Source organism: Anas platyrhynchos, chromosome 24 (genome assembly GCF_047663525.1).
Source record: "Anas platyrhynchos isolate ZD024472 breed Pekin duck chromosome 24, IASCAAS_PekinDuck_T2T, whole genome shotgun sequence".
Classification (NCBI taxonomy): domain Eukaryota; kingdom Metazoa; phylum Chordata; class Aves; order Anseriformes; family Anatidae; genus Anas; species Anas platyrhynchos.
Genome location: NC_092610.1, coordinates 2,324,701 through 2,351,659, shown reverse-complemented (window position 1 = coordinate 2,351,659; position 26,959 = coordinate 2,324,701). Strand labels below are relative to the sequence as shown.

Sequence of the window (26,959 nt, the reverse complement as noted above, 5' to 3'; positions counted from 1 at the left end):
ACGCGATGTGTAAACGCGCACAGGAGTATCGATAGCAGGGGGCCGTTGGAACGGGGAACAAAAGGTACAGGTGAAAATGTAAGCAGCCGTTTTAAATCAGGTTTTGGATTTGAGTCAAGACAGATCCAGAAGAAAGGTCTGCTTTAACATTGCCCGTCTCAAAACCACTCAAGTCATGCTAAGGTAGCAAGGCCAGGCAGCTGGAGGGGCGGCAGCTTTTGATGTACACTTGTGCCATTTAATAACCGAAGGAGCTCAAATTAAGTCAGTTCTCTGATGATATTTTAATGAAAAATGGGATTGCCCATCATATTTCAAGGAGCTTTAAGCATATTACTTGTTCGCTTAAGTGTTTCTCTCATCAAACAGAAACAAGCTGGAAAGAGAGGAGGTTTGGATCCTCCACAATATCTGATGCAATCCAGCTACAGTCAGCATTTCACTGTTCGTTCCCAAGCCCTCCTCCCGTGAACTGCCAGGACTGAGCATGGAAGCTTCTTCCTTCCCCACGCGAGCTGACTCAGGAGTGTCACCCCAACATAGTCACATTGCTTTTATTTAGGTCTTCTGCCAACAGTTACAGGGTAACAGACACTTGGGACTGCAAAGTCAAAGTTGCAAGCAAAAATCAGGACCGAGGCAAAAAAAAATAATAATAAAAAAAATAAAAATCCACAAAAGCAATCAAATCAAATATAAATACAATGTTCTGGAGCTCTTTAATCATACCGTTTTCTTTAATAAAGAGGTGGTTACGATCTTACAGTATTTTCTTTTGGCCTAATCCAAGGATTTTGTTACTCTTTACCAGTCTTAATTCCACGCATACAAAAAAAAAAAGTTGATATTCAACCTTTAAAATATAAGCCATATTTTCTTAATAAAATAAGTTTTGTGCTGCTGCTTGTTTAGTAAGTACTGTACATCAACTGTTCACGTCTATTTAACAAATGGACCAGACAGAGTTCAAGCTAAAGCAAAAAAAACAAAACAAAACAAAAAAAAAACAAACACAAGAAAAATAACCCAAACAGAGTGTCTTGTCAACACCCTGTGTACAGTCCAACACTTGCTCGTATAAAGGAGGTACGAAAGGGGCTAGAATTGAACACAAAAGCACTGGAGTCCCCATCAATTTTCTTTCACAACTATTGAAGTGCAAATCACTCAGGCAAGATATGAATTTCACTCGTTTATTGCTGTCCAGAGCTGTCTGGCTTCCCTTGCTGAAAGAATGACATTCTTTTATTTCGTTAACTAATTTTCCAAGAAGAAAACTTTCCACGAGGCAACGCTGACCACTCGGGCTTTGTGACACCAGGCAGCAGGTCAGAGGCTTGCAAGCACCAGAACCCCCCCCGACTGCCCTGGAAGCTCTGGGGCGAGGGCTGCTCTGCCCTCGCGCCCCCGTTTACGTTCCGATAGGAGATCAGGGAAAACAAACAGCATTCAACAACTGACGGGTAAATGAAAGCGATTCCTCTTCCCACAGGACCGCATGCACTTGGCGATGGTTCCAGTCGCTGAAGGAACACGTGCGCACTGAGAAGGCAGAGACTCGGGAGCCGTTGGGGATGTTCACGTGGAGGTTGCGGCTAACTACAAGTCCTGATATGTAGCTGGGTTAACACCTATCCGCTAGGGGTACCAAAATGCACAGCACCTCAACATGCAGTTTTTCACTTGCATCTTGGACAAGAAAAGGGTAGAAATATCGAATGCTGGAGCCGCGCAGAAGGTACAGTGCATAGTCCGTTATAGAAAACATGCGGGTAACTCAAACCCCTTCTAAATTTCTTCAAAGTGGAAATAGGGTTTAAAGGGCACAGCAGCTACTAGTTTGGCTTTTTTTGTATTTATTCAAAACCATGAAAACCCAACGCAGAGGGTGAAATAAGGGCAGAACATGATCTGCAAGTCAACAGCTGAGAGTTTCAGAAGCTGTGAAGCTTTTGTGTAGTTAAAATTGCTGTTAAAAGTAGGTGCTACATCAGCAAGTCTTCATTCATAGTTTTCTATGAACAGCCACCTTACAAATGAGTGCAAATCTTAAAGGTCCATTTTACATTTCAAGTCTCAAGGTTAAAAAAAAAATTGTTACAGAGCAACAAGCTGTTTCTGTAAATGCCCACGCTATCTCTTTTCAAATGGTTAAAAATGGCATGTGCTATGCCACAGCTACTAAAAGACATTTCAGAAGTCTAGACCCAACTAAAACACTAAACTAAAAACTAGAAACCAAAATACCTTTGCCCCTTGCTGCAGAGCAGCAACCAGGTGCTTTCCGTTGTAATGCTGGTGAACAAACTGATTTACAGAGAGAACCTTGGCCTGAACCCCGGTTTTATTCTTAGCGAGGGGCTTTCTAGCGCGATGCGAGCAGGTACAGCCTCTCTGAGATCGTTTTGCTTTCAATGCACACAAGCCAGAATTCCCAGGATGAAATGGAGAGGTGCTGAATTTGTGTCACTATGCAGGCACTTGTGTAGAGGAATGTAGGCTTCTCATGTTGACACTTAGTGTTGACACCTTCCCTGCTCTCTAAAAGCTTCCCTAAGAGTTCGCTACCCTACCGACCACGAAGAGTTCCTGGTCTCCTCCCCACCACCTCGCAGATAGACAGCAGTGGAGTTTTGACACAAGGTGCAAAGGAGAATATGAGCCAAATACTGTAGTCTTGAGGACAAAAATACAACTGTGCTAAATGTAGGATCTTCACAGAAGGTGACATCAGTGGGCTCAGCACTTAGTTTGCATAGCATAGTGATGTCTTCGTTTTTCACAAATATGTTGCCCAGAAAGAAAACAGGTAGAGTGAATTCCTGCTGCTAGGACAGATTAATGGGCCAACATGACTACTGCGGATTTCATGAAGGCAAGGCGAGTTTAAACATCGGAAAGTACAGAACTAAAAGCTGTGCTTCTATCCACACGTACTGACAAGGGGCAGTGCTTGGGATAGAGCTGCTTTGAAAACGTGTTCGCTCTTGGCAGTAAAATGGTGACAGCTCTTCCCTGAAAGAGCCTGGTAGGAGTGCACACGTGGTTCTTCCTCTTGAAGGAAGCTTTGTGAGCACCTTTCATATCAAAAACCGGATAATCTGCCCACCTGATACCGGTAATGAGTTGCTACTACTGCCCTGCTGTGCATTATGGTCATTCTGTGCAGCAAAATGAGTCTGAAAAGCAGTCACTACGTTACTGTCGGGAAAAAAAGTTTTTTTTTTTTCCTGTAAAGAACACAAATCAGTAGGAGTTTCCCCCCCGACAATAATGAGGATTTCGCAATTCTGACTAAGGAACCAATGTGGTGTGCTTTCGGAAGAAAAACCCTGCGCGTGAAATCAGTGAGACCGTGACATGAAGAGCAGCAAAACCTAGCAGCAGACACGGTGCCAGTTTGGAGGTGCTGACGCCGGGGTACGCGGTACTTCCAAAAGCAGCCGGCCCCAGGCAGGCATGTGTCGAAGGCACATGGTGCGAGGGAGGTGGGTGCTGAGGAGTACCCCGGAGCTGCCCGGCCTGCAGTTTGTCACACTCATCGGACAGGAAACATGAGAAATCTCTGGCGTGAGCGCACAGCCTCAGGAAGTGCGGTGATGTAAACTCTGAGCATGTTAATGACTTGTGGATTTTGGCAACAGACTCGGTATCGTATAAAAATAATGTTTAGTAAAAAAATCCCGGTGTCCATCATAGAAATTCAGGAAAAAAAAAATTGATAGCGATTTCTGTCCTCATGGGATGACGATGCCCCCATTTGTCAGAAACAGTTTTAAATAACAAGTAGTACATTGGAAACAAAAATGGGTCAGCAGCCATTAAACGTGTCCTATATGAAAGTGCACATCTTTCAATGGAGTTTAACCACCATGAGGTCGTGATCTAACACAAACTGCAACTTAGGACCATAGAAATTAACTCCTTCCGATGGAAATATGGACCACCATCAAGACAAGATTACTATTTTCCTTACAAGATTAAAAACATTGAAATTTTGCAGCATCATAGTAAGGCACTCACCCATGGAAAAGTCTGTGACTGTTGCTTCAAGTGGCAGCAGCTAACTAGCTTTTAACACGAGGAAGACAGTTTTCAGTTCTGAGCTAAGTGCTAGGGTGCCTTACATTATATGGGGGGAATTATTCGGGGGCGGGGAACTGTTAGTGTTAGAATTCTCCTATAAACTAGTTGTTTTTCCCCCTTAACCCATTAAAGCATCTCATATTCTAAAATATTAGTTTTATAAATCTAGTCTTCTGTTTTAAGGCTCTAAAAATCCCCTCCCCCCAACCCCCACAAAAAATACCTACCAGCGCCTGGTGGGCAACGGAGGACCAAATCCGCCATTTCACAGTCAGGAGTCTATAGTATTGCATCTTAAAAATGAAAACCTGCTTCCGCCTCCTGGGAGTTTTATCCCTTTCTCGAATGCCTTCATGTGTTTGGTCAGGTCAAAATTTTGCAAAGCCAGAAAAAAATTAAAAAAATAATCAGTCTCTTCCAATCCTACGAAGGTGTTGGATCTTTTCTGTCCCGTGGTGCTGGTCTCCTGCCTCAAATCGACGCTGCCTGCCCTGCAGTGATTTCTCATTGGAAAAAAAAACAAGGTGTCCCAATGCTTCCTTTTTTGTATGGCTCCTACAAATCTGAAAGCTTTCTTGAGTGAGGTAACAAAAGTTAGGCTTTCAAGCAAAGTACATGGTACGTAAAGTGTCCTGATGAACCTGCACAGCCTTCGCCAAGGCCTGGGGGTCTCTGCCGTTGCTCTGTCCAGATATATGGCTGCCCTCGCCACTGAAAGCGCAAGAAAATCATTGTGTAATTATTTAATACTCCCCCGCAAGGCACACTGAGAAACCCCTTAGACATCTGAGCCTGCTGTTCTGGATACTGTCTGCACCTCTCCCCCATGCTAGGTGTGAACTGTGCCCAGCACTGCGGTGATTCCAGTACCCCAAAGTGGCTGGTAGCGCTCAAACACCCCAGGGATGCTCCTCCAGATCCAGGATGAGCTCAAGATGGGATCTAGATTTAACCCTCCTCGATTCCCATTTCCTCCTAGACCAGGACCTAAGAGGACGTAGCTATGGGCAGGTCTGCAGAGCTGCTCTGATTCAGCCTCTTTTGGACCCGAAGGCAGTGCACTTGTGCCCCACTGCTCCTCCCTAGGCTTTGCCCTCTGTGAGCCCGCAGAAGCAGCCTCTCACCTGTCGTGCTCCTTGTCCACGAGGTGATACCGCGCTCTGAATGCCACCAGTCGGGCGTAGTATGCCGGGGCCGGGATGGAGACGGAGCGAGTGCAGCGCACGTACGTGTGGCACAGCTGGTACGTGAGGATTTGCAGCTCATCCGCCGTGAAGCGGTTGTCATCCCAGAGCACGTAGTAATGGGACGGCCGGCTCGTACCCTGCCAAGGAGAGGGAACGGGGTGAAATGAAAGGTGCTGCCCGTGCCCGCAGCCAGTTCCCTTGTATCCCAATCACCCTCCTCCCCGATCAAAATGAGACAGCAGAACAGCCCGAGCAGGAGAGAGGTCTGTGCTTCCCTAATTTAAGAGCCCCACGTGTGAATGTGAGGCATGGAAGCACTTTGCACTGACGTGCAAACCATGCCCAGGCACTGCTGGTGCTTCCGTGCTGCTTCCCCAGGCCCCTGCCACCACACAGCATCACACGCTGCGCCAGCACAGAGCTCCCCCCACATCTCCCCACCGAAGCAGGCCAGCTCCCTGCTGTCCTCGCAGCAGGAGAAGATGCCAAAAAGCCTCTCTTGCGGAAACAGCTGTAGATTAAGTGAGTGCAATTTCTTCTGTACTGTTTCTGACTAATCTTGGCTGCCTGAAGAAAGGCAGCTGTGAAGCAAGCCGCCTCCTCCAGGGCCGGCTGGCCCCAGCTCTCCCGCCCCCGGGCAGACAACAGGTCCCTGCTGACAACCAGGCGCACCGGCGAGCCCGGCGTGCTCAGGCCCCAGCTGACAAGCTGCTGAACTGGCCGCTCCAAAGAAGGAAATTCTCAGAGGAGAGATCCTTGGCTCCAGGAGAGAAACCAAGTGCACGCCACAGAACGCAGCGGCCACGCTGCCTGGCACCTGCTGGCCCAAACTGCTGCAAGGGCAGCTTGGAGCAAGTGCCTGTGTCTCCAGGGAGGGCCCCAACAGATGCAAAAGAGTGCAATCTGCAGCAACAAGCAAAGAAAAACAGCAGCGTCACACCAGCCAGCTCTGCAGCACGGTACCTGAATGCCTGCATGACTGCACAAGTAGAAGTCGAACTCAAAGGGGTGGGTGATGTTTGTATCCACTGTTGTTCCGGCTGGGATGTTCCCACTCTTCCCAATCTACAGGGAATAAAAAGAGAGATCCAAGCACTGCACAATTTGATTATTTCCAGCTGCCCGGAGCACTGCCTGCAACACCTGCTCTGTGTTAGGGCCACAGCACAGGGTCCCCCATCTCAGCATCTCAGTTTGAGGGCACCACTGTGCTCGGAGGGAACAGAAGCAGCACATCCCGCTCTGCTCCCTGCCCTGACAGGCCTGCCAGCATTTTCTGCAAGCATCAACACCAGGCATGACATAGACAGAGAGCAAACTACATAAAAAGGAAAGCAGGCAGGGTGAGGGCTGGGCACTGGCCCATCCCACTGCAGAAGTGTGGATTAAGTGAGTAAAACTTCAGGAATCTCTGCAGAGAGTACACTAGAGCCTTTGACATAAGACACCAGGGCTTTTACACCCTGGTCAAAAATGGTCCTTAGTTCCCAAGATTAAGTCTTCATGCTCAGGGAGAGCCAGAGTCTGGTTAGACGAGATTTAAACCCTAAATATAGATCAGTCAGTGAGCACAGCACACACAAAGCACACATGAACTAGCTGTGAGCAAGCAAGGGGTTATTCATCTTGTCACAACGTCAGCGGCTGCAGCTATCACCAAAACAACAGATGTTTGCAAGCTGACAGAGGCTATTTCAAGAGAGTCACCAGGATCATCAGCACCCAGTAACTCATAATAACAGCAAACAGCTGTCTGGGTTTCTAGAAGCAGCCTAATCCACATGGATACGGGAGTCAATTGAGCAGCAGATTTGATTCAAGAAAGTGCTCTGCCTGCCAGCAATGAGCTTTCTGCTCGGTAAAGTCCAGGGCTGACTCTCCGGCCCTGCCGCTCACCCTCTCGTTCTTGTCTGCGCAGAAGAGCCGGGTATGATGCCTTTTCTGCACGACGATGTAGGTGATGCCAGGCTGGTAATCCTTTTCCAGTTTGATGCAGGCGTCACGGATTGCTAGGAGCTCGTAGTGAAGGATCTGGAGAGACAAGAGCACGCAGAGTGAGTGGATGCAGCAGCTGGTTTCTGCACCCAGCTGTCCCTGCCCACCCTCAGGGAAGCCACAGCAGCCAGCGCAGGTTTAGGCAGCAGCACAGGGACCAGGAGATCCGATCTCATCATCCATGAGTGTCTGGCAGCACTGCGCGTCCCCAGACACAAGTGGAAAAAGAGGAGAGTGCTCAAAGCTAGCCTCGGGAGATGCTTCAAAGCACCGCCTGCCTGGTGCCCTCGTGCTGCCAAGCACGTCCTCAGCGACTGCCAGATGCCCAGCACCAGCTCTGCAAGGCTTTGGCCCAGCTCCCCCCAGCCAAATCAGCCCACCACCACCAGCACGCATGAAGCATTTCAGCAAAAGCCTGCAATTTCAGGCAACAGAAATGCTAGCGAGGAGAACTCGGGGTCTTAAAAAGCCTCTCTCCTCTGGCTGCAGGCTGCCCCACAGAGCTGCACGCCCCAGCTCTGCTGGCCGAGGGGGATGCAAATGGTCCTCACCTGGGGGAGCTGCCCCTCGGGAACACCGTCACGGTAGAAGATGATCCTGGTGGGTTTGAAGCGGGTGGATTTGTAGAACTGGATGAGGAGCTCCCTCACCATGTAGGACAGGTCCTCGATGATTTCCTGGCGAGGACGCTGCACGCGCACCGTGGCACAGTACCGGCTGGGGTGGGCGTCCATGCTGCCCACAACCTGCAGGGACAGAGGCAGGCAAGGCTTACAGGTTACCAGGGGAAGGACGGGGAAGATTTGGGACTTTCCCAGCTCTCTGACTGCTTCCAACACCCACAGCTGGCCGTGGGCAGCACCCTGAGCTCACAGATCAGGAGATGGGACAGCAAATACCACGAAGACAACTGCAGCTCAGAAAGGGCAACCCTGGTGGCAGCCACATAACAGATTCATGCTCTGCAGTGCCCCTTGGGGCATTTGCAGGAATTTCCAGTGAGATGGCTGGGCTGGCACCACTGAGCCACGCGGGGCTGTTACTGCCCTGTCCCTGCTCCTGCTCAACAGCAGAGGGGTGAAGGGGGAGTGGGGCTGCAACCCTTCTCCCTCCATCCCTCACTTGTGGGTTTGGGCTTCCACAATGGGCAGCTCAACCCCAACCCTGCTCTGCTGTCCCACCAGGGCAATGACACCCCCAGGTACAAAACCCCACTATCACCACGCTGTAAAAGCCGCTTAGGTCTTTATTACAGGACGAGCAGGGAGCTCAGCCCTTCTCCAACTGTGGGAAGAGCAAAACAACCCTGCCCACGCTGGGGTGCTGGGAGGTCTTTGCCCAAAAGGCAACCAAACGAGGTAAATGCCTGCAAAGAGCGGCTGTCAGCATTATGTCCCTGTGCCCTGCTCCACTGCAGGAGTCACCCAGCGCAGCCCGGTGCTCCGGAGGGGAGACCCTAAAGACGTCAGGCACAGAGGCTGAGGGCAGCCAGGCTCAGCCGTGACGCAGGGGTGGGGGCACAGCGTGAGTCACGGCGCCGAGGCGGGTTTTAGCCCACACTGTGACACGCTGACACGCTGCCCGGGTGCTTCGCTGCTCTGAGGGCAGTGGGACGCTGCTGCGTGGTCCACATCCCACCCACCCGAGCAGGGAAAGCACCGCAGCCCCACATCCTCTGTGGCACGGAGCCCAGCCCACAGCCCCCACCCTCAGCACGGGTTTCGTTTTTGCTTAGTGAAAGGAGCTCTGGGTTCTGGGCTGCTGTCGGAGCTGAAACGCTCAGCAGAAATGTTTCCTTTAGCCCTACAGCTGGACCCTTTCCTATCATCTTATTAACAATGCACCAAGGAGAAGATTAAGGCCAAGTCTATACCCTTCTCCTCCCCTGCGGCTCTAAAAAAGCTTTTACAAAAATTAAGGAAAACAAAACGAAACCACAGTGGTCCTGTACAGAAAAACACAAAGTGTTTTCAGAGTGGAAGCACCGCCGCCAGGAAACAGACTGCCCTGTCCCACCCACACCTATGAGCAAACAGCCAAAAGCATTTCCCAACCCCTTTTAATTAAGAAAAAAAAAAAACACTCCTACAGAGACATTTGCATGCCATGGAAAACCTGAGCTATGAGTCCTGGAAAGCTAAGAACTGAATAGGAAAATGCTGACATGCTTAATTAAAACAGATGCTGTGAGAACCTGACACTCTCCTTTACTGCAAGGAGCACAAGGACAACGTCCTGCAGGCTCCCAAAGGGCGCGAGCTCGCAGCCAGCCCCACCAGCAGCTGAGTGTCACATCACTCCATGGATGCTCGGTATTTCCTTGGGGTAAATTAGCAAAATCACCCCATTTCTAGCCCCCATCTCCAGTCCCTGCTCTCCCTCTCAGGGAAGGTGCCTCCCAGAGGTGCTTGCAGCCAGCAGTGATGCCTCCTCCAGCCCCAGGGAGCACAGCAGCAGCGCCGAGCTCCCTGCAGGTCCTGTCCAACTGGGCCCAGCACATCACGAGCCCCATCTGCTGGCAGCTGCCAGCTCTCCCCGTCGCTGCCAGCTCTCCCAGTGGCTCCTCAAAACCACAGCCTCTTCACGGACACACAACTCCTATTCCAGCTCCTGCCTCCCTTCAGCGCTATCAGACCCTGAGCCCAGACTAAGGAAGGGACTCACAGCTGTTATGGAGGGTTTCTTCCCATCTCCTGCTGGCGGGTGGGTGACGTCGGCCCCGAGGAAGATCACGGGTTGCTGAAAGACTGCAGAGCTGGTGGAAAAGGAGAGAAAGCAGCAATCAGCCTTTTGGGGCATCTCAGGGCAATGCTCAGCCCAACAGAGATAAGAAAATCATGTAGAGGACGTTGTGATTCTCTGGGTTCTAGCTTGGGCACAGGCACATCAAGGCAAAGACGGGCTGCAAACCTACATTTCAGACAGCTGCTTTACAGAGCAGCCTGCACATCCCCTAATCCTCAAGGAACACCGTGCTGGCAGCACGGCAATGTCCCAAAGGCAGCAGGTCAAGAGGGACACTGGAAACAAACCCCTAAAGCTGGGACAGGCAGCAGCCATACGAACCGCTGGTGAGGCACAAGGATGTTGTTGATCCCGCCAAGCTTGACGTTGATCTTGAGGCAGAGGTTGGAAAGGGTCTGCGGGGAGGTTTTCACCACGTTCTTGACCTGGACGCACTGCGTGGCCATTCCCAGGAGGGTGTCCCCAACACGCTTCACCTCGGCTGCAGGCAGAGGAAGCACGTGAACAGGCAGGCAATGAGCAAAGCCTCCCTGTCCCTCAAAAATCGGGGAGAAAGTGGGAGGGCACAGCCAGAGTAAAACCCTTCTCCCCCCCTGCTTGCCCCTGCCCCAGACGCACCGTACACTGGTGTTTTTCCCGGCAGGATGACAATGATGAGCTGAAGCCCTGAATAGGTGTTCTTGAGGTGCCGAAACATGGGCTCCACGCTGTCTGCACCCTGGGCGTATTTGCAGAAGCAGGGCTGGCCTTGGATCGGCATCCCGGCATCCTTGGAGATCTTGCGCAGCTGGTCCGTAAAGTTCCTGCAGGAGGAGAGAGAAGTCAGCCCCTCTGCACTGCAGCACAGGGCAGAGCTGGGCCCATCACACCACCACGCCTGCAATCTTACAGCATCCAGCAACCCCAAGAGAGCCCAGATGTCCTCTCCTAATGCTCTCTTACCCATAGCAAACATTTTTCCTAAGGACTGAAGGAGCTGTAAGCTATTCCCATTCGGATGATTTCAGGAGGAGCAGACCTGTTCCCTGGGACTGTTGATTTCTAGGTGATTGCAAAGCTGATGCAAGCCAGCACTTACCAAACCAGACAATGTTACCTGGTGTGCTCCAGCTCAGCTGTACTCCAGGTCACCAAGGATAAATCTGAGGCAGGGAAAGCCACCGGGAGCGCAGGGCTCCCAGCTCTGCCAGCACTCCCCTGCCCCAAAAGGGTGGCAAGAGGAGCTCTGTGTCACTCCCACCTGCACCCAGTTCCTGCAGATGCAGAGGCTTTGAGCTGCTCCAAACCATCCCAAAACGTAACAGTGTTAAACACAGCCAGAAGAGCCAAACAAAATGCTTGCCTCGATGCATCCACCCTTGGTCAGGAGACACCAGGTCCCCAGCAGAACCCCAGACCAAGGTGACTGCTTCTCTGACTTAAACTCTTAAAGTCCAAAGGAAACCACTCCAAGGTAAATCTGAAGTAGGACAGAAAGTTCATTTGCTAAATTAAACTCAATTTTGAGCTCTCGAGGTGTTACAGAAACTTTTAACTAAATCTCCTCGCAACCCATCCAGCTTCCCCTAGAGGAAATTCAGATCAGAAGAGCTCGACACAGCGTTATCTGGCTTTCTGGCTGACACCATCAGAGCAAGAAACTGCAGCTACCTGATGTAAAGGATAGACTGCGGAGAGACTGACTGTCAGTCCACATGCCTGAGAGTGATGATGTGCTAACTTTAACCTGGCAGGCTTCACAACGGCTCAGGGGTTGTTTGCAGCCAGGATAAACAGTCAGGCACTCCGGATAAACTAACAAGAAACAACACTGAACACCCAGTCCGGACCTGGATCAAATTTGTACCAGCAAGCAGTTGAGCCGTGCAGAGATCCGATGTCAGTGATAAGGGAAGTGCAGCCTGGGGCTGGGAACAGCAGGGTGGCTGCCTGCACGCCAACACATCTCCCCCTGCCTCTTCCCACCCTCGCAGGCTGCCCGTTTCCTTACTTCAGCACCTCTTCTCGACACTGCTTCTGCGGGGCAAAGCAAGCAATCGCCCAGACTTTGATCTCAATGCCGTTGTAGAACTGCTTCCCTCGCATGTCCCACACGCCTTGGTTGGGAGTTGCAATGGCTCGGTTCTGCAAGGCAAACAGACGGTCAGAGCGCTGAGAGACCACGTCCCACGAGGCAGGGACCTCGAGGCTCCAGCCACGAGGACCAAGAGGCTCCAGACCCATGCTGGCAGCCCCTGGGGAGCACACATGTTGTGTCTGCGCTCCCCATCACGACGCTGCACGCCCTCGAGAGCTGGGCTTGCTGAAAGCAGCTCCCTGCACCTCTAGGGATTAGCATGGCACTCAGAGAACGGTAATTCAGAACCTTCGCTGCTCCGAGGTGATGGAAAATACACCTGAGCTGTTCTCATGCAGCACCACGAGGCAGCGAGTCCTGGGTGTCCCTCTGGGTGTGGGCACAAACCCCAACCACATCTCAAACACGTGGAAGGATGACCAAGCCTGACTCTGAACATCCCTCTCTCTTTCTGCCCACTTTCTTGTCACTGCATTACTTTTGGCTCCAACTTTCAGAAGAGTCATGATACAAAACACACACAAAAACAAACAAACAAACCCAAGGCACTGCAATAAAAAATTCCAGCTCTAACCTACAAACCTGAAGGTAGCACAAGTTTTAGTTAAAATCGGGGTTTTCTGCTGCAGAGGAATCTCTGCACAACACATCTGAACACCCCCAGCACGGCCCTGCTTACCCTGCCTCCGTACTGCAGGATGGGTGCTGGCAGGACCCTCCCCGTCACCTCCGTCATGTCGTCTTTCACCTTGATCCCAAACTCCTGAATATACGGATCCAGGTTGTAGCTGGCATTCTTCATCTGCAGAGGGAAGGAAGGGCAAGTGGGAGGGAGTGAGACCAGCTGCTTCATCCCACACAGTGTTCAGCTGACCGGGAAACATGGGCACAAAATATTTTCTCTACGGTGCTGAAGTCCTCTTGGTAAGGGGAGGGCAAGCAATTTAACACAAAGGGACAAATTCTGCCCTCCAAAGTGACCCAGGGGTGACCTGATTTTGAATGAGATGACCAATGCAGCCAAGAGCAGAGCCTGATCCTAAGATTTACGGCTTCAACAGGAAGGTTCAGACCGGCAAGACGCTGTTATCAAAGGTCCCGGAAGGAATATCAAATGTCCCCAGCTTCCAGAGCCCAGAGACATTGGTTTGGACAACAGGGCCATTACCCAGATCCTGTCCATCCACTGCTGGAGCCAGGTTTATCGTTCCCCTGCTCGCCCCAGGCAGACCTGGGGACACAGAGTTCCTGTACCACAGGCTGATAATGCACAGTCCCCACATGTCTGGAGCTGAAGTCATTTCTCTAATTTGTTTTTTCTATTTTTAGTCCCAGCTCCCTTTGTGTCAGGTTCCATCAACGTGAGGACCTGAATTTACTGCACATGAGTTTCCACGGTCACTTTGAGCGGTGTTCTCCTGTACAAGCGACCATTACAGGCAGCTCCAATGTGGGATTCGGTGAGAGAAAAGGAATAACCAAGCCATAAATCCCATCAGCACCTCCTGAGCAGGCTGAAGCTGCCTTCTGCAGGGCAGCTCAGGAGCAGGCCTGTTCACAGTGCCCCAGCCTGCCACCAGAGCCCAGCCCGACGAGGAACCCCCGCCGCAGGGACACGTACCAGGCGGCTGATTTCCTCCTGCCTGTCCGGGGCAGACCTGGCTGTCGCTTTTATCATGGTTGACGTTTGATTGTCTGTGAGCTTCTTGATGCACCGCTGGCCTGCCACGATGTTACACACCTGCACGCAGGGGAAAGCAAGCAGCCACGTGTTAGGAACGTGTGAGGCACTCAGACCCGGCAGCCAGCCCCAAAGCAGAGGTGATGAGCCTGCAGCTGCACGAGAATGGCATCTTTACAGCATGCTCGCAGCCCTCACTTCTTAAAAACAGCTCTCGCCAGGTCACTGTGGCAATTAACACCCATTACAATTAGCTGCAGAATATTGTCATGCCACCAAAGGCCAGAGGCCGCTGCCTTTGCTTTTCATGGTGCCCAAAAGCCCAACGGCACAGTGCTGGCACTCACCTCCAAGGGCAGGTACGTGTGCTTCTGCTCCTGGCCAACCTGGAGACAGGGTAGGTGAGGGTATTTCAGCTGCAGGTTGTATTTCTGCTTAAAGTACTGAGCCACTGTGCACTCCACTGTCTGACCGCTCTCCAGCTGCAGGGGAAACCTGGCAGGGGCAGGACACGAAGGACGCACCTACTCAGAACAGACACCTCCACACCCCAAGCACTACTTACTCTGGCTGGAAAGAAAAGGAACTGGGAGGCCCCCACCGTGAGCTACCACAAAGGAAAATAACCAGCAGAAGAGCAGCATTTTCAGAAATCAAGGAAGGAATACTCTGATCCCAGCGTGAGACTGAGGGCCCTAAATAAAGCTCTCCCTCACTAATCCTGCTAATCAGGGTAAATGTTTATTACAGGACATGCCACACATGCCACTGCCAGGTACATAAATACAGGCACACTGGCACTCACAAGGGCTTCTGTGCTTCGTGCCCTCTTTGGGAGCTGAGCTGAGCTACAGACAAAGGCTAACAGGCTCCTGAACACTTACAGTGGGGAGGAGAATGTGACGGGCAAGAGGAGGTATCGCTTTAAAACTAGGAAAAAAATTAAAACTTCCCCAGTGCAGAGCTGGGGGGTTCTGGGCCATCAGTAGCAGGAGCATGCGCTGCCCAACCTCACCCGACAGCACCAGAAAATGGGGATGCAGCGTGGAACCTGCCCGCCCCACACGCTCACCATCCCAGTGTCTCCCCTTCATTGCCAGCGCCAGGCTAGGCAGAACCTGCCCTGGAAACGCCCACGGGCTGCAGACAGCCCACAGCTCAGCACAGAGGGTGCTTCTGCCTCCCTTTCCCTGCAGGAGTGCTGCAGACCCCTGTGGGGAGCAGTTCAGCCCAGGAGAAGCATGGGGTGCACTTGGTCTACAGCCCCCCAACACGGAGGGGCTCCCTGGCCCAGCCTCCTCCCAGGCATGTGCAAATAATTTAACGGCAGGGGATTGCTTTATTCCTTGACAAAGCTTTTGCTCTGGCAGCGTCTATTTTAAGCAAGAAGAAAACCAAACTCAGAGGTAAAAACTAGGACAGTTCCTGGCATGTTCGCTCCCGCCCTCTGCAGCGTGCTGCCTGCCAGACAAAGCATCCTCTCCGCTCCCACCCTCTGCATCCCGCTCGGCTTCACGGCGCATGACAGCGCGGCGCACAGCACTGCTGCAGAGCGCCAAGCACAGCGCCTTTTGCTCTCACGGGCTGGAGTTTTCCCCCTCCAGCTCTCCCTAACGCTACCAGCAGCTGCTAAAAAGGAGAACAGCGCAGATTTTTCCAAGGGCATCTTCCCACCCGCCTTACGTCTGGTGGCTGGCCGGCCGCCTGGTAACGTTACACACGCGGTATTTCCTCTTCATCTGCCCACAGTGGGTGACCTCCACTTTCAGGCCTGATGCGAGACAGAAAAACACAGCAGAATCACTGGTAAATGCAGGAGCAATTCCCTTCTGCCCAACTTCCCCGTGACGCTGCAAACACCTTCCTTAAATGATTAACCGTTTGCAGAGCAGGCAGGTTGGCAGATGCCTGTGAAGTGCAGCGAGGGAGGCAATGGTGCCCCAGGAGGCATTTTTAAGGTGCAACCCCCACGTCCCCTCCCTTGGCACCGGGGCTGGGTGCAGAAGACAAGCTGATTTACCAAGCTCAGTGTTTGTGGCAGTCCCCTAATGCCACCCCAGGGCTCTACCTTTGATCTCCTTGGTGAACCGCACTCTCTGTGAGTCTGTCAGTGGCTTGGGTTGTTCGTCGATGTTCCGGATATCCAGCACCTCGCACATGAACTCAATGACAGGCTGGGCTTTGTAGAAGGCCGTTGCAGACACTGCCGGACAGATACCATGATGAGTCTCTGCTCTCCTTCAACAGAGGAACTCAAGAGCAGGCCAGCTGCAGCCTCCCCAAACACATCCAGCCCCACTGCAGGCCCCCACCCCACCTCATTCAGCACCGGAGATTTGGCTCCCATTGTACAGACCCTAAAAGAGAAGTCCCCAACCCAAAGAGACGCTGGGACCCGGCCTGTGCTGCTCTCTGAGAGCAAACGTGACTGTGCTGGGCATGCTGGAGAAAAAAAAATGTTTATGTTGGCATGAAAAATACATCACCATCAATGTTGAGCATCATCTTCCACATGGCAGGCCTGACGGACTGGTGGAAGCCAAACCAGACCTCCCTGCCGCCTCCCAGGGGGTGGTAGTAGCCTTCAGGGGGGGAGAAGAAGGAGCGGCCGACGGGGGTGTACCTGCAAAGCGAGGGGACAGCACGTCAGACAACAGGCACCGACCACGAGGCACCCCCAGCCCATGGGAGCCATCGCTTGCCCCATTGGCCCTGCTGCACGTCCCCATTTATTTCTCCTACAACAACGCCGACAATGCAGCCTCCCCAGAGTCCTTGAAGAGCCTTCCCAGCCACAACAGCCTGCCAAGGACAGCCAGCTCCCCCAGCACAGCCCCTCCCCAGCACGTTTGGTGCCCCTGAGGGACGCAGCAGGGTCCTGCCTCCCCCAGCGCCCACCTCCACCCCCCCCCAGGTGCAGGTACCTCATGGAAGCCAGGTGCCTCATCGCAACATCCAGCGCCTGGACGGACTCCAAGGGGACGGGGATCTGCCCGCTCACCAAGGCTTCGTGGAGCATGCGCCAGCTCACAATGGCCATCCACTTGATAGAGACCTTAAATATCCTGTCCTTGCCTTCCCCGGGGATTGTCACCTCAAAGTCAACCTGGGGAGGGAAGGGGAGCGATCACGGCATTGCCACAGGGCTTCAAGGCCACAGCACAAGGAGACACAGGTTGTTTTTAGTGGGTTGGGGTTAGGGTTTTAGGGTTAGGGTGCACATGGCACATTGTGCATGCCTGCATGGGGTCCCCCACCCCCCTCTTACCCTCTCGTTTCCAATAGGTAAGGCCGTGACCGTGTAAATGTTTTTCTTCCCATCGTAGACTGGTTTTCGGTCTCCAAAAATCTGAGGTTTGAAGTGTTGTACCATGTACTCCACGACCTCCCTACACAGACAAGCAGAGGCAAGAAAGAGGGACACAGGGGAGAGAGGAGCGAGGTTTGTTTTGCCAGCATCTTCGCAGCCCAACGCCTTTTGTGACCTGCCAGGTCCCGAGCTTCTCCACCTGGGGCACCTCCGGGCTCTCGCTGCAGCGCTGCGGGCCAAGGGACGGCAGAGCCAGATCTCTCCCAGGCAAGAGGGCCCCCACACGAACACCCACACGCCTCAATCCATGGCTGGTTAAATCAGGTTGAGCAGAACAAGTTCACACAGCACGCAGCAATGTGCCCCCACGCGCGCTGGAGCTGGCTGCAAAGCCGCCGTGCTTGCCAGGAGGGCGAGAGGGAGGGACTCGCCAGCACGGGCTGCCAAGAGCACAGGGAACAGCAGCTCCAGCATCTGCTCGCTGGCCTTCGAGGGGAGGCCAGGGGCAGGAGGGGAAAGGGAGCGAAAAGAGCGACAAAAAGCTACAAAATTAAAATAAATAAATAAATAAATAAAAAGCAGGCGATGGCCCGAGATCTGGGGCTTGCTATTTTTAAAATCCGTGATCGTTGCCAAAATAGCACAGCTGCTTTGAAGAAGCAGGGGACTGTGGTGAGGTTCAGGACCTCCTAAGCTATCAGGAACAGGAACAAATGCTGCCGTGCGGACGCAGCTCACGAGGTTCAGCCATCTGGGGACGCTGGGCAGTGCTGCAAGCCCAGCACGGAAAGGCTCCGAGCACACAGTGCCCAGGCCTGTGCTGGGCACGAGCACGGCTTCCTGCAGGGCCCCAGCACCACTTCCAGCACTGTTTTACCACCCCAGCACAGGGAAAGGGCAAAGGCAGCCACGGACAACGTCACCCTGGTGATTTCCACAGGTGAAGAGGGACAAAGGCACTTATTGTGTCTCCACAAGGAAACCGGAGGTGGGAAGCGAGGGCCAAAACCTCTAATACTTGCCTTACCTGTTGACTCTGCGTGGACATTTGTCGGGTTTGATATCCACTTCATAATGGTACACATCGATCTTGGGAATGTCCACCTCAAAGTAGTTGGCTAAGAGCTTGATGGGCTTCCCGACGGTTCCTATCCCGGGCCGACGCGGCGCCTGAAATACCTGCTGCAAGGGTGGCAGGTATGCGCCTGCAGCTGCGGGGAGACAAAAACAGGCTCAGGAGGGCTGTGAGAAACTCCAGCACCCGGTCAGGCAACACCAAATCTACAGCCCTTCATCACCACATCCCAGACTCACAGCCAGGGTGCGAGGCAGCAGCTGCAGAGCTGGCACCACGGCAGCAGGAGGTGGAAGGAGCTCCACACGGCAGCACCCAGCGCCCTGCTCCTGCCCTGCCTCTGCCCCCTGCTCCGATGTCAACCCACCTACCCAGCAGATAAATAATCTCCCCTTTGCATTAGGGAAAGGAGCTCGTTACGTTCCCTAAAGGGCCACAAGTGGCAGCAGCGCAGGGCTCGGAAGGAGCAGAGGACTTCCAAGCGCACGTCCCACGCCCAGGCACAGCCCTAGCTCAATTTTCTGACCGGAGCTTTGCTCCTCCCGACACCAGAAGACTTGTTGTGCTTCACTTCCACACTACGAGGGCTTTGAAAGCATCCATAAAAAGGGGGGCACCAGTCAAGGCTTGTTACAGACACTTACTAACGAAGTTCTGGAGTTGAGGATGAAGGGATGGGTGCCAGCACGGGACCATAAGACACTCAGTGCTGCTTTTTAAACAAGATCTGCCCTTCTTGCTCCTTCCCTGATCCCTACCTATCCCCGTCTGCATCTTTTATTTGTTCCTAAAACCTAGCGAGGTCTTCAGCCAGCTGGGCCGGGTGCAGGGCACGCAGCCTGTGAGATATTCCGAGCACTCCATCTGGATGGCCAACTGTCAAAGCCAACCCCAAACAGCACCCAGCTCCAATTTGGGATCCGTAACACATGGCGCTCTTAGCACCCCTCGCTCCCCTCCAGGTTCTTTTTAAATCCCAATTTCAACCCCAGGCTAAACGTACCAGATACCAGACCAGCATCCTGAACTTCGCATTTGCTTTTCAGTTTCGCACCTGACCTTTGCAAGGATGAAATGCCACCAGGACCCCTGCGGCCACCCCAGGGGCGCTGCAGCTGTACCGGCGTGAAGCCTCCTGAGGTCTCTGGAGCTCTGGAGAACCAGGACCAACAGCAGGGCGTGTTTGCACCCGCTGCCTTTGTTTTTTGCAGGCAGCGATGCCCAGCAGACCCAGCTGATCTCATTTTAAGCCTGCAACCGTGTCCCACTGCTGGTGGCAGCGCCTGGTTAACCGGCTGCACAGCCAGCTCTTCGCTTTTGCTTCTCAGCAGGTGAAGCAGGAGCCCTGAGCTGTCCCATGTGGAAACTCACAGGGGTGTTGAATGCCTTCAGAGCCAAACAAGACAACGGGGACAAGACAATGGGGACAACGGGGCTGGAAAACCCTCACTCGGCAGAAACCCAGCACCCACAGGTTGCAGAAGGCATCACCCACACGACAACTCGAGCAGCCAACGAGCATCATGAGGATCTCTGGGGCCGACACGGGGGCTTGGGACACCCGCAGGGGCTCCTGGTTGGGTTGGAGCACGGCACTTCCCTGGCCCCACCAGCTCCTTGTGCCGGGGAGGGCAGCAAAAGGACGAGCTGCACTCCCGAGGCGGCTTCTTTTAAGAAACCGAATTTTCTGATGAGCTACTCGCGGTGTAATTCATGTCTCCACACGACGAATATTTCTTGGCAATCACCAGCTCCCCGGCTGCAAGCTGATGCATTTTTAAATCGTCGTTAGCAATCAGCTAGGTATTTGCCAGCGCTGCTGGAGCCTCCGCTTCCCTGCTCTGCCTTTCCAGCACGAACCCACGCGGGCCCTCAGAGGGGGCGAGGGCAGGATGTGGCTCTCCTCTGCCTCTCCGGGAGCCGTGCTGCTCCTCTGCAGCTGTCAGGGCTGGCATTCGGTCATTCCCTGTCCTGTTCGGGACCTTTTGATCCAGGAGATGATCCCAGAAGCCGTGCACGTGCAGGACGGCACCTCCTGGTGTCCGTGGCTCCCTCTTGCTTTGCGTCCCCGAGGAGGCAGGGGAGCAGCCTGGAGGCACCAAGGCTCAAGCTTGGGGAGGAACTGAAGCAGCTGGGGACAGCAGGAGCAGAAGCGTGGTGCAGGACAGGATCCAGACAGAGCTGTCGGGGTTTTGTGGCCGCCTGCCCCACGTGGCATCCTCGAAGCCTCCACCTTTCCGAAGGCACCCCAGGCACTGCCATAAAGCACAGCTCCCAAAGCCCCCTCCAGTGCAGCACCGCCCAAATCAGCCCATAAATAACAGAACAGAAACTCTCCCAATTAAGACCATGAACCACAGATTAAGGAGTCAGCCTCGAGCAATGCAAGCACTCCCTCAGAACCTCAACACATGGACAGGGTCGTGGAGCTCTCCCCCAGCTGCAGCCCCGGGGTTATCGCCTCATCCTGCCAGCAAAGGACAGCCGATAATTACTTTCCCTTCCCAGATTCCTCTGAGATCCCAAGCCTTTAAAAAAAAAAAGCTGTTATCTCCTGGTGTTAGCTCCTGGCCTGGCACAGCAGAGCTGCCCAGGGCACTATTTATAAGCAAGGTAACACCAGGGCAGCCGGGGCAGGGGAGGAGACCTGAAGGCACCCGGCAACCCCAAAGATCCTCCAGCTGGGCTCTTTCCCCTTCAACCCACATGGGAAAGACCCCAAAATCCTCTGGAGAACACACACACTGCACTAACCCTTCCCCACACCACGTCCCTGCCCCGCTGTGCTCACTGCCTTGCTGCAACCCCCTCCCGAGCCCCCCAAATCCATGGGCTAGTCCCAAAAGCTGCTCCCCGCGGGCTGCAAGGACACGGTAGGGAAACGCAGCAGAAAGGGGGCAGAAAAGGGGCCGGCGGCGAGTCCCCCCTTTGGCAGAAGGGGAAAAAAAAGCAACCCAAACAGCCGGGAGACAGAGGGGTTCCTCTGCATACCTCAACTCTCCATGGCAAAGCCGCGCAGGCTCCCACTTTGTCATGTAAATGAGCGCGCCCAGGGCCAGGGGCTGGAGGGCGAGCCTTGGTGGTGCCGCACAATGCAGCCAGTGAGCGGGAGCAAATCCGCCTGCCAGCAGAAATTCAGCAGCCTGGGAGGAATCACAGGCTGGGGCACACAAAAGCCATGCCCCGAGGATGTGTCGGGAGCCCCCTGGGCACCGCTGGGCTTGGGGTTGGTGAGGGTGGAGCTGCCAAGGTGCAACTCCTCTTTTTGGGGTGATTCCTGCTGGAATAGGCTCGGTTCCTGTTATTTATTGTAACAGCTGGCGACCGCGACCCACTGACCAACAGCTGCCCGCGCCGGGGCGAAGCTGCCGGTGGAAAGGCATGAAATTACCATGTCATTGAAATCCTCGCTGCCGCCGCATTCAGACACGAGAGGCCGGGAGAATGGGGCCGAGACAAAAGGGAGTTTTATCACCGCAGAGGGTCTGGGACGGCCCCAACCCACGGCCCCCTCCCCACGCACCCACAGTGCAAAAATGACGCCAGGAATCCGAGGAGAGCGAGCAAGGTGCTGGGGTGTGCGCAGGGAGGTGCCTCTGGGCATGCAGCGTGGTTCGTCCTCACCCTGAATAAACCCTAAATCAACAAATCAACCCCACACACCACCCCAAGAAGGGAAAATTCCCATCAGGAGGCGAAGCAGCCAGCAAGAAAGCCAACCACAGCGAGCAGACAGAGCAGGGACAGAGCTGGCGCTCCTGCCTTGCACGGACCTGGGCAAAACAGAGGAGAAACGCCACCCACGGGGCTTGGGGACATTTCTCCCGGTGTCCCCAGGCCAAGGAGCCGCCCTGTCCCCGTCAGAGGCCCCGGGCAGCCCCGTCCCGCTCGTCCCCGCAGATGTGCGGCCCCATCTGCACCCGCTGCACGTCCGCGAGCGCAGCGCGGCTCCCGGCGGCCCCGGCACCTGCTCTCCCCGCTGCCTCCCTCTGCCCCGCGCAGCGGGACGGGCTCCAAGTCATGAAATTCGTTAGCTGCTGCCCCCGGAATAGCCAGCTGGAAATGAGACTTGTCGTTGCTGGAAACGGTACAGCCAAAAATCAAAGGGATTTCTGGGTGCTTCAGGCTTTTCTCTCCCATTTCCCTCGCTGTTTTTAAAGGATCCCCATTCCCCCGGTGTCAGCGCTCTTCCACAAGCCAGGTTTTCTCCACCTAGCCTCTTTGACACACGCACACCCACTCCCAATTTCCAAAGTTAGCACCTCCAGAAGCAGCGTCAGACACGGTCACACAGAGCCCAGAGCGCAGAAGGTGCTCTCTGTATCTCGGCTCTGCCCACCCAGACCTCTCGGCCAGGTGCTGCTCCCAGCCTGTGGCTGCGTCCCAGAAATCCCCCGAAGCTGTTTCGGATCTGTTTTACCATGGTATTTACTTTGGAAAGCAGCTTCCTTCTTTGTATCCCCTGCACTGAGCATCTCGCTCTGCAAAGGGCATGGTTACGCCCCTGTCAGACCCCAGCTTGGGAATCATAGGTGGTGAACCCGAGAGCTTCGGTTTAAAAATCTCCCCAGCGCCAGGTGTGCAGCCCAACCTATACGATGTGCTTGCCTTGCTCAATCCAAAGCTGCATTTCAATTACTACCACTTAACGAAGCCTATTATATGTTATTTTCTAGGAGTCCCGTCACCTGAGATGCCCACGCAACCCTGGATAAAGGAAATGGTGCTGGAGATGTTGGATCCTGGCTGGATTTGAAGAACTCGTACTGCAGCCCCTCAGTAGGATGCTGGCGAAATCCCTGGCTTGCAGCACACCCGGAGAGGGGTTTCATACCTGTGCCTGGCTGGCTCTTACAGGGAACCTACTGATGCTACCACAAATCCATCACAATTGCCATTAACAGGTGAGTTTTCTCTCCACACTGCTGTTAACAGGGATCGTGAACCAAATTCGGTGTTTCTGGGGCCAGCAGCATGGTGCAGGGCATCCAGACACAGCCCAGAGCCTCAGTGGCATGAGCTGACCCCCAACGGTTGTCCCGCTGAACCCCAGCCCACCTTTTTGTGCCTCTGACCAAACCAAGGCAGTCGCCAGTGGGAAACCCAAGTCCCCAAACCCCACTGCAGCCCAGCAGGCAGCTCGCCCGCCTGCCACATGCAGGAAGCACCGCAGCAATCAGCAGAGCCCAGAGAGGTGGAAATAGAGGTATTTCTCCTGCAATCCCCAGGCCAAACGCAGGCGTTTGTCTCTCTCATGGAGAGGGGCCAGCGCCTGGCAGCCAGCTCCGCTCTCCAGGCTCTCCTCCTCCAGTCCCTTTCATCACCGACCACGAGCGCGGGGTCTCCGCTAACAGCGCCTAGAAAGGGCAGCAGATAACATCTCTCTGGCCTCTTCCAGGAGGGTTTCGCGTACACTGGTGTAGACTTTCCAAGCCCAAGCGAAGAAAGTGCACATCTGTGAGCAGCAGACAAAGAAAGCCTCCAGCTCCTGATAAAGGGACGGGACAAAAGGCAAGGACAGCTTCGCCTTCACGTTTTGCCGTGGCCACGTCCTGTCTGTGGGGCAGCCCCACGGACCTGCAGCCCAGGAGCTTCCCCTAAAAGAGGTTAAAACCCCGATACGGATCTCAACACCGTGCTGCCAAAAAAGCAGCGCTTTTCTGCCCGATTTGTCTTCCTTTCAACGTCTGCCATCTTAATAATTTGTCTCTAGTTTGTTCTTCGCTGGGTTTAGAAAGACTCCAGAAAGAGTTTCAAGATAAATCGTACGCGCTATGTCTCGAGGCAAGGTGCTTCTCCTGGCTTTGTTTCTTGCTATAATCCCATCCTAGAAACACGCACATGTGAGTTCATGTTTCCTGAAGATAAAGAGATCCAACAGACAGACCAGCTTCGGGTTTTTTGCAGGGTTTAGCACAGGAAGACAACTGTTAAGATTAACAGCATTTAGGAAGTTTGCAAAGGATAAAGAAAACTACAAGTTGGGGAAAACCAAGTTTAGCTTTTAAAACCGCCGCACGCATGTTCCTCCCCCGGCAGCTGCCTGTACGTCTGCAAATCTCCCAGGTTCCCCTCTGCTGCCTTTCCAGACATTTTCACGTTCAGCACATCCGAGCGTGGCTTTTTTTCCCCGTGTGCTTTATTACCCTGACAGGTTACAGCTCCGGCGTGGTTGAATCCTAAAAGCACACCAAGGGGACCGTCGGCAGGGGCTGCAGGAGGCAGGCACGACGCTCATCCTGCTGACACAGGACAAACGTTTCCTGGCACCGCAGGGTGACCCCAGCAGCGCGGTCCCACTCCAAGAGCCTTGACGAAGCCGGCTTCCCACAGCCAGATTTGGGGGAGAAAAGAGCAAGCTCCCAACAAAGGGGCAGCAGGGCTCCGTTCCCAGCACGGAGACATCGGCTGGGCCTGAACCCCGGCACGTCCCCATCCTCCTCAGCCCCTCCAAGAGCTTTTAAAGCACCTTCCCAAAATTAAGGAAGCCTGGTAACGCGTGTGTTGGGGTGGGAGCTGTGCTATCGGCGTTTCCCAGATGGAGCCGGGGTGCGGGGGCACTATCGGCCCTGAACACGCCACACCAGCCCCACGCTGGTCGCTAAATCACGGTCTCCAGGAGGGCACCAAATCCGCACCAAACACCCCTCCGGCAGCCAAAAGGTAACGAAGACACACAGGTATTTCCACGTTAGGCTTCGATTAAGATCATGAGGAAAGGACGAGGCAAGAATTTAAAGATATGGTGGGTTTAGCCCAGACCCGCTGCACGTTGTGGGACCACACTCGCCAGCACGACGCCCGCCCCGTGCAAGGCCCCGCATCGCCCGCTGAGGTAACCAAAAACCCAAAACCCCAAATCTCGGGGGCACGAAGCGGAGCATCTGGCACCGCCACGGCCCGGGGAGCCCCCGGGGGACCGCGGGGAGCTCGAGGCGGAGGCCGAGAGCCCCCGTTTGGAAGCGGGGGAGGCTCCGGAGCCTCAGAAAGCTGCAACGGGGGGCGGCGGGGGGCTGAGGGACGGCACCCCCCGGGGCTGCCTCACAAACCCCGGGGCAACCCCACAACCCTCTGGGCAACCCCAAAACCCCCGAGGGCAACCCTAGATCCCCCAGTGCAGCCCCACAGAGCCCCCTCACCCCTCACAGGCTCCCCAGTCCCCCACCCTTGGCCCTCCGGAGCTGGGGGGGGGGGGGGAGCGGGGCCAACCCCTCCTCGCGGCGGCGGCGCCCCCTCAGCCGCTCCGCCTCAGCCACCGACCTGCTCCCGAGGGTCCCGCTTCCATCCCATCCACGCGGGGCTCCGCACCGAGCCGGGGGCCGCGGGCAGGGCCAGGGCAGAAGCCGGGGGGTTGGGGGCCGGGGGCCGGGGCCGGGGCCGGTGCCGCACCGCCGCCGCCTCACGCCGCCACCCAGCGCGCACGCGCCGCCGCCCGGCCCCGCGCCCAACAAAGGCGGCGCCCGCCGGCCCCGCCGCCGCCGCCATTTTGGGGCCGCCCCGACCCCCCCCCACACCCCAACTCTCTGAGGGGTGGTTGTGAGGGGGACACACACACACACGGGGACCCCCTCAAGGGGAAAAAAGGGGGTCCTCAAGGGGACGGGGAGGTTGAAGTGTGTGGTGGGGGGTGTTGGGATAACGGGAAGTGGGGGGGGTCGTTCAAAGAGGGGTTTAAATGTGCTGGGAGCCACGCGGAGCTGGTAATTAAAAGGGTTTTAATGAGGTGCCTTGAGGTGGAATGGCCTCTGGTAGCTCGGAGTGAGGCATGGGCACTCAGGCAGCGCCTGGTCATAGCCAGGCATGAAGCACTCGCTGCTCCTGTGTGGGGTTTTCATCTCCTTACAGCCCAATAAACATCAGCTGCCCCTGCTCAGCTCCAGGGGCAGGAGCCCTCTGTCTTCATCCCCTCCTCAGGACAAAACTGGGCTACGCAGCTCTCCTCTGCAGCCACCCTCCTCTGCAAGAACAGAATTTAACAGAAAATGAAACAGGTGGGCAGGGGCTGAAACCTCCAACCTCAAGAAACGTCGCAGGACCCACAGGCCAAACATGCTCTGCAGGCAGGGACCGCAGCTGCCAGTGCTTCACAGCACAGTCCTTAGGCTGTCTAATAGAGCACACAATTAAGAAATAAATTCCTTACTAGTTGAGGTCCTGCAGTGCTAGGGCAGTCATTAGCTCCTTGCAGGTTTATGGCGAGATGCCTTGGCAGGGAAGGCTCTTCTTTTTTAAAGATTCATTTCTTGTTGCTGGATTGAAGAATAAAGAAGAGGGGGATGCGTTCGTTTCTGAGCAGTTTTTATTTTAAAGGATGCTGTGGTCTGAGCCTCGCTAGCAAATGAACAGGAGTGGTGGGGTCACACCAGCAAGTGATCTGTTCACAACCCCCTTTCTTGGTCCTGCTCTACCTAAGAACAAGTGAAATTTGAGAGATCAACCCCTTTTTAACCATATATGTTAGACTTATTCTCCCCAAATAGCATACAAAAGTGAAAACACTGAGTGTGTGGCATGACTTTATAAGAAAGTATGAAACCTCAGTATCATTGTTTCAAGACAATGCAAAATGTGACCAGGTTTTTAATCCGAGTTTTAATTGTATGAGGTAATGGAAGAAAGCCACAAAAATTGAAACTATTCAAAAGAAGTGCTTTCACTTCACAGTAACAGGACCAAGCAAGGGAAACTCCCGCTGTCACTAACAAGAGCTGCTCACATCCACAATTCGTGTGATGGGAGCAGAAGTTAGCGTGCAGCTGCTTTTTGCGCATGCCTGCATGCTGAAAGCCGGCTGGCCGCTGGG

At 54.2% G+C, this 26,959-nt stretch overlaps 1 protein-coding gene across 3 annotated transcripts; it reads right to left on the bottom strand.

Moving 5' to 3' along the window:
• Positions 1-538: 538 nt before the first annotated feature.
• LOC101790610 (protein argonaute-1) lies at positions 539-25,581 on the bottom strand. 3 transcript variants are annotated; one of them, XR_011804818.1, is made up of 20 exons: positions 25,417-25,581; positions 18,109-18,292; positions 17,040-17,160; positions 16,696-16,877; positions 16,258-16,394; positions 15,840-15,974; positions 15,455-15,542; positions 14,119-14,266; positions 13,712-13,831; positions 12,770-12,892; positions 12,004-12,137; positions 10,632-10,816; positions 10,335-10,494; positions 9,933-10,023; positions 7,820-8,014; positions 7,170-7,304; positions 6,237-6,338; positions 5,211-5,410; positions 4,314-4,797; positions 539-601 (listed from the first exon to the last, which is right to left on the bottom strand). XR_011804818.1 is itself a non-coding variant. In XM_038167178.2 (19 exons), exons 1-19 carry the CDS (start codon positions 25,439-25,441, stop codon positions 4,689-4,691), a joined length of 2,574 nt encoding a protein of 857 aa, XP_038023106.1. In that variant the 5' UTR covers positions 25,442-25,581; the 3' UTR covers positions 539-4,688. The 3 variants fall into 3 exon arrangements, 2 of the variants coding, with proteins under 2 accessions (XP_038023106.1, XP_071883552.1); XM_038167178.2 differs by having other exon boundaries at positions 539-4,797; XM_072027451.1 differs by lacking the exon at positions 25,417-25,581 and having other exon boundaries at positions 539-4,797; positions 17,040-17,156; positions 18,100-18,275.
• Between the last annotated feature and the right edge of the window lie 1,378 nt (positions 25,582-26,959).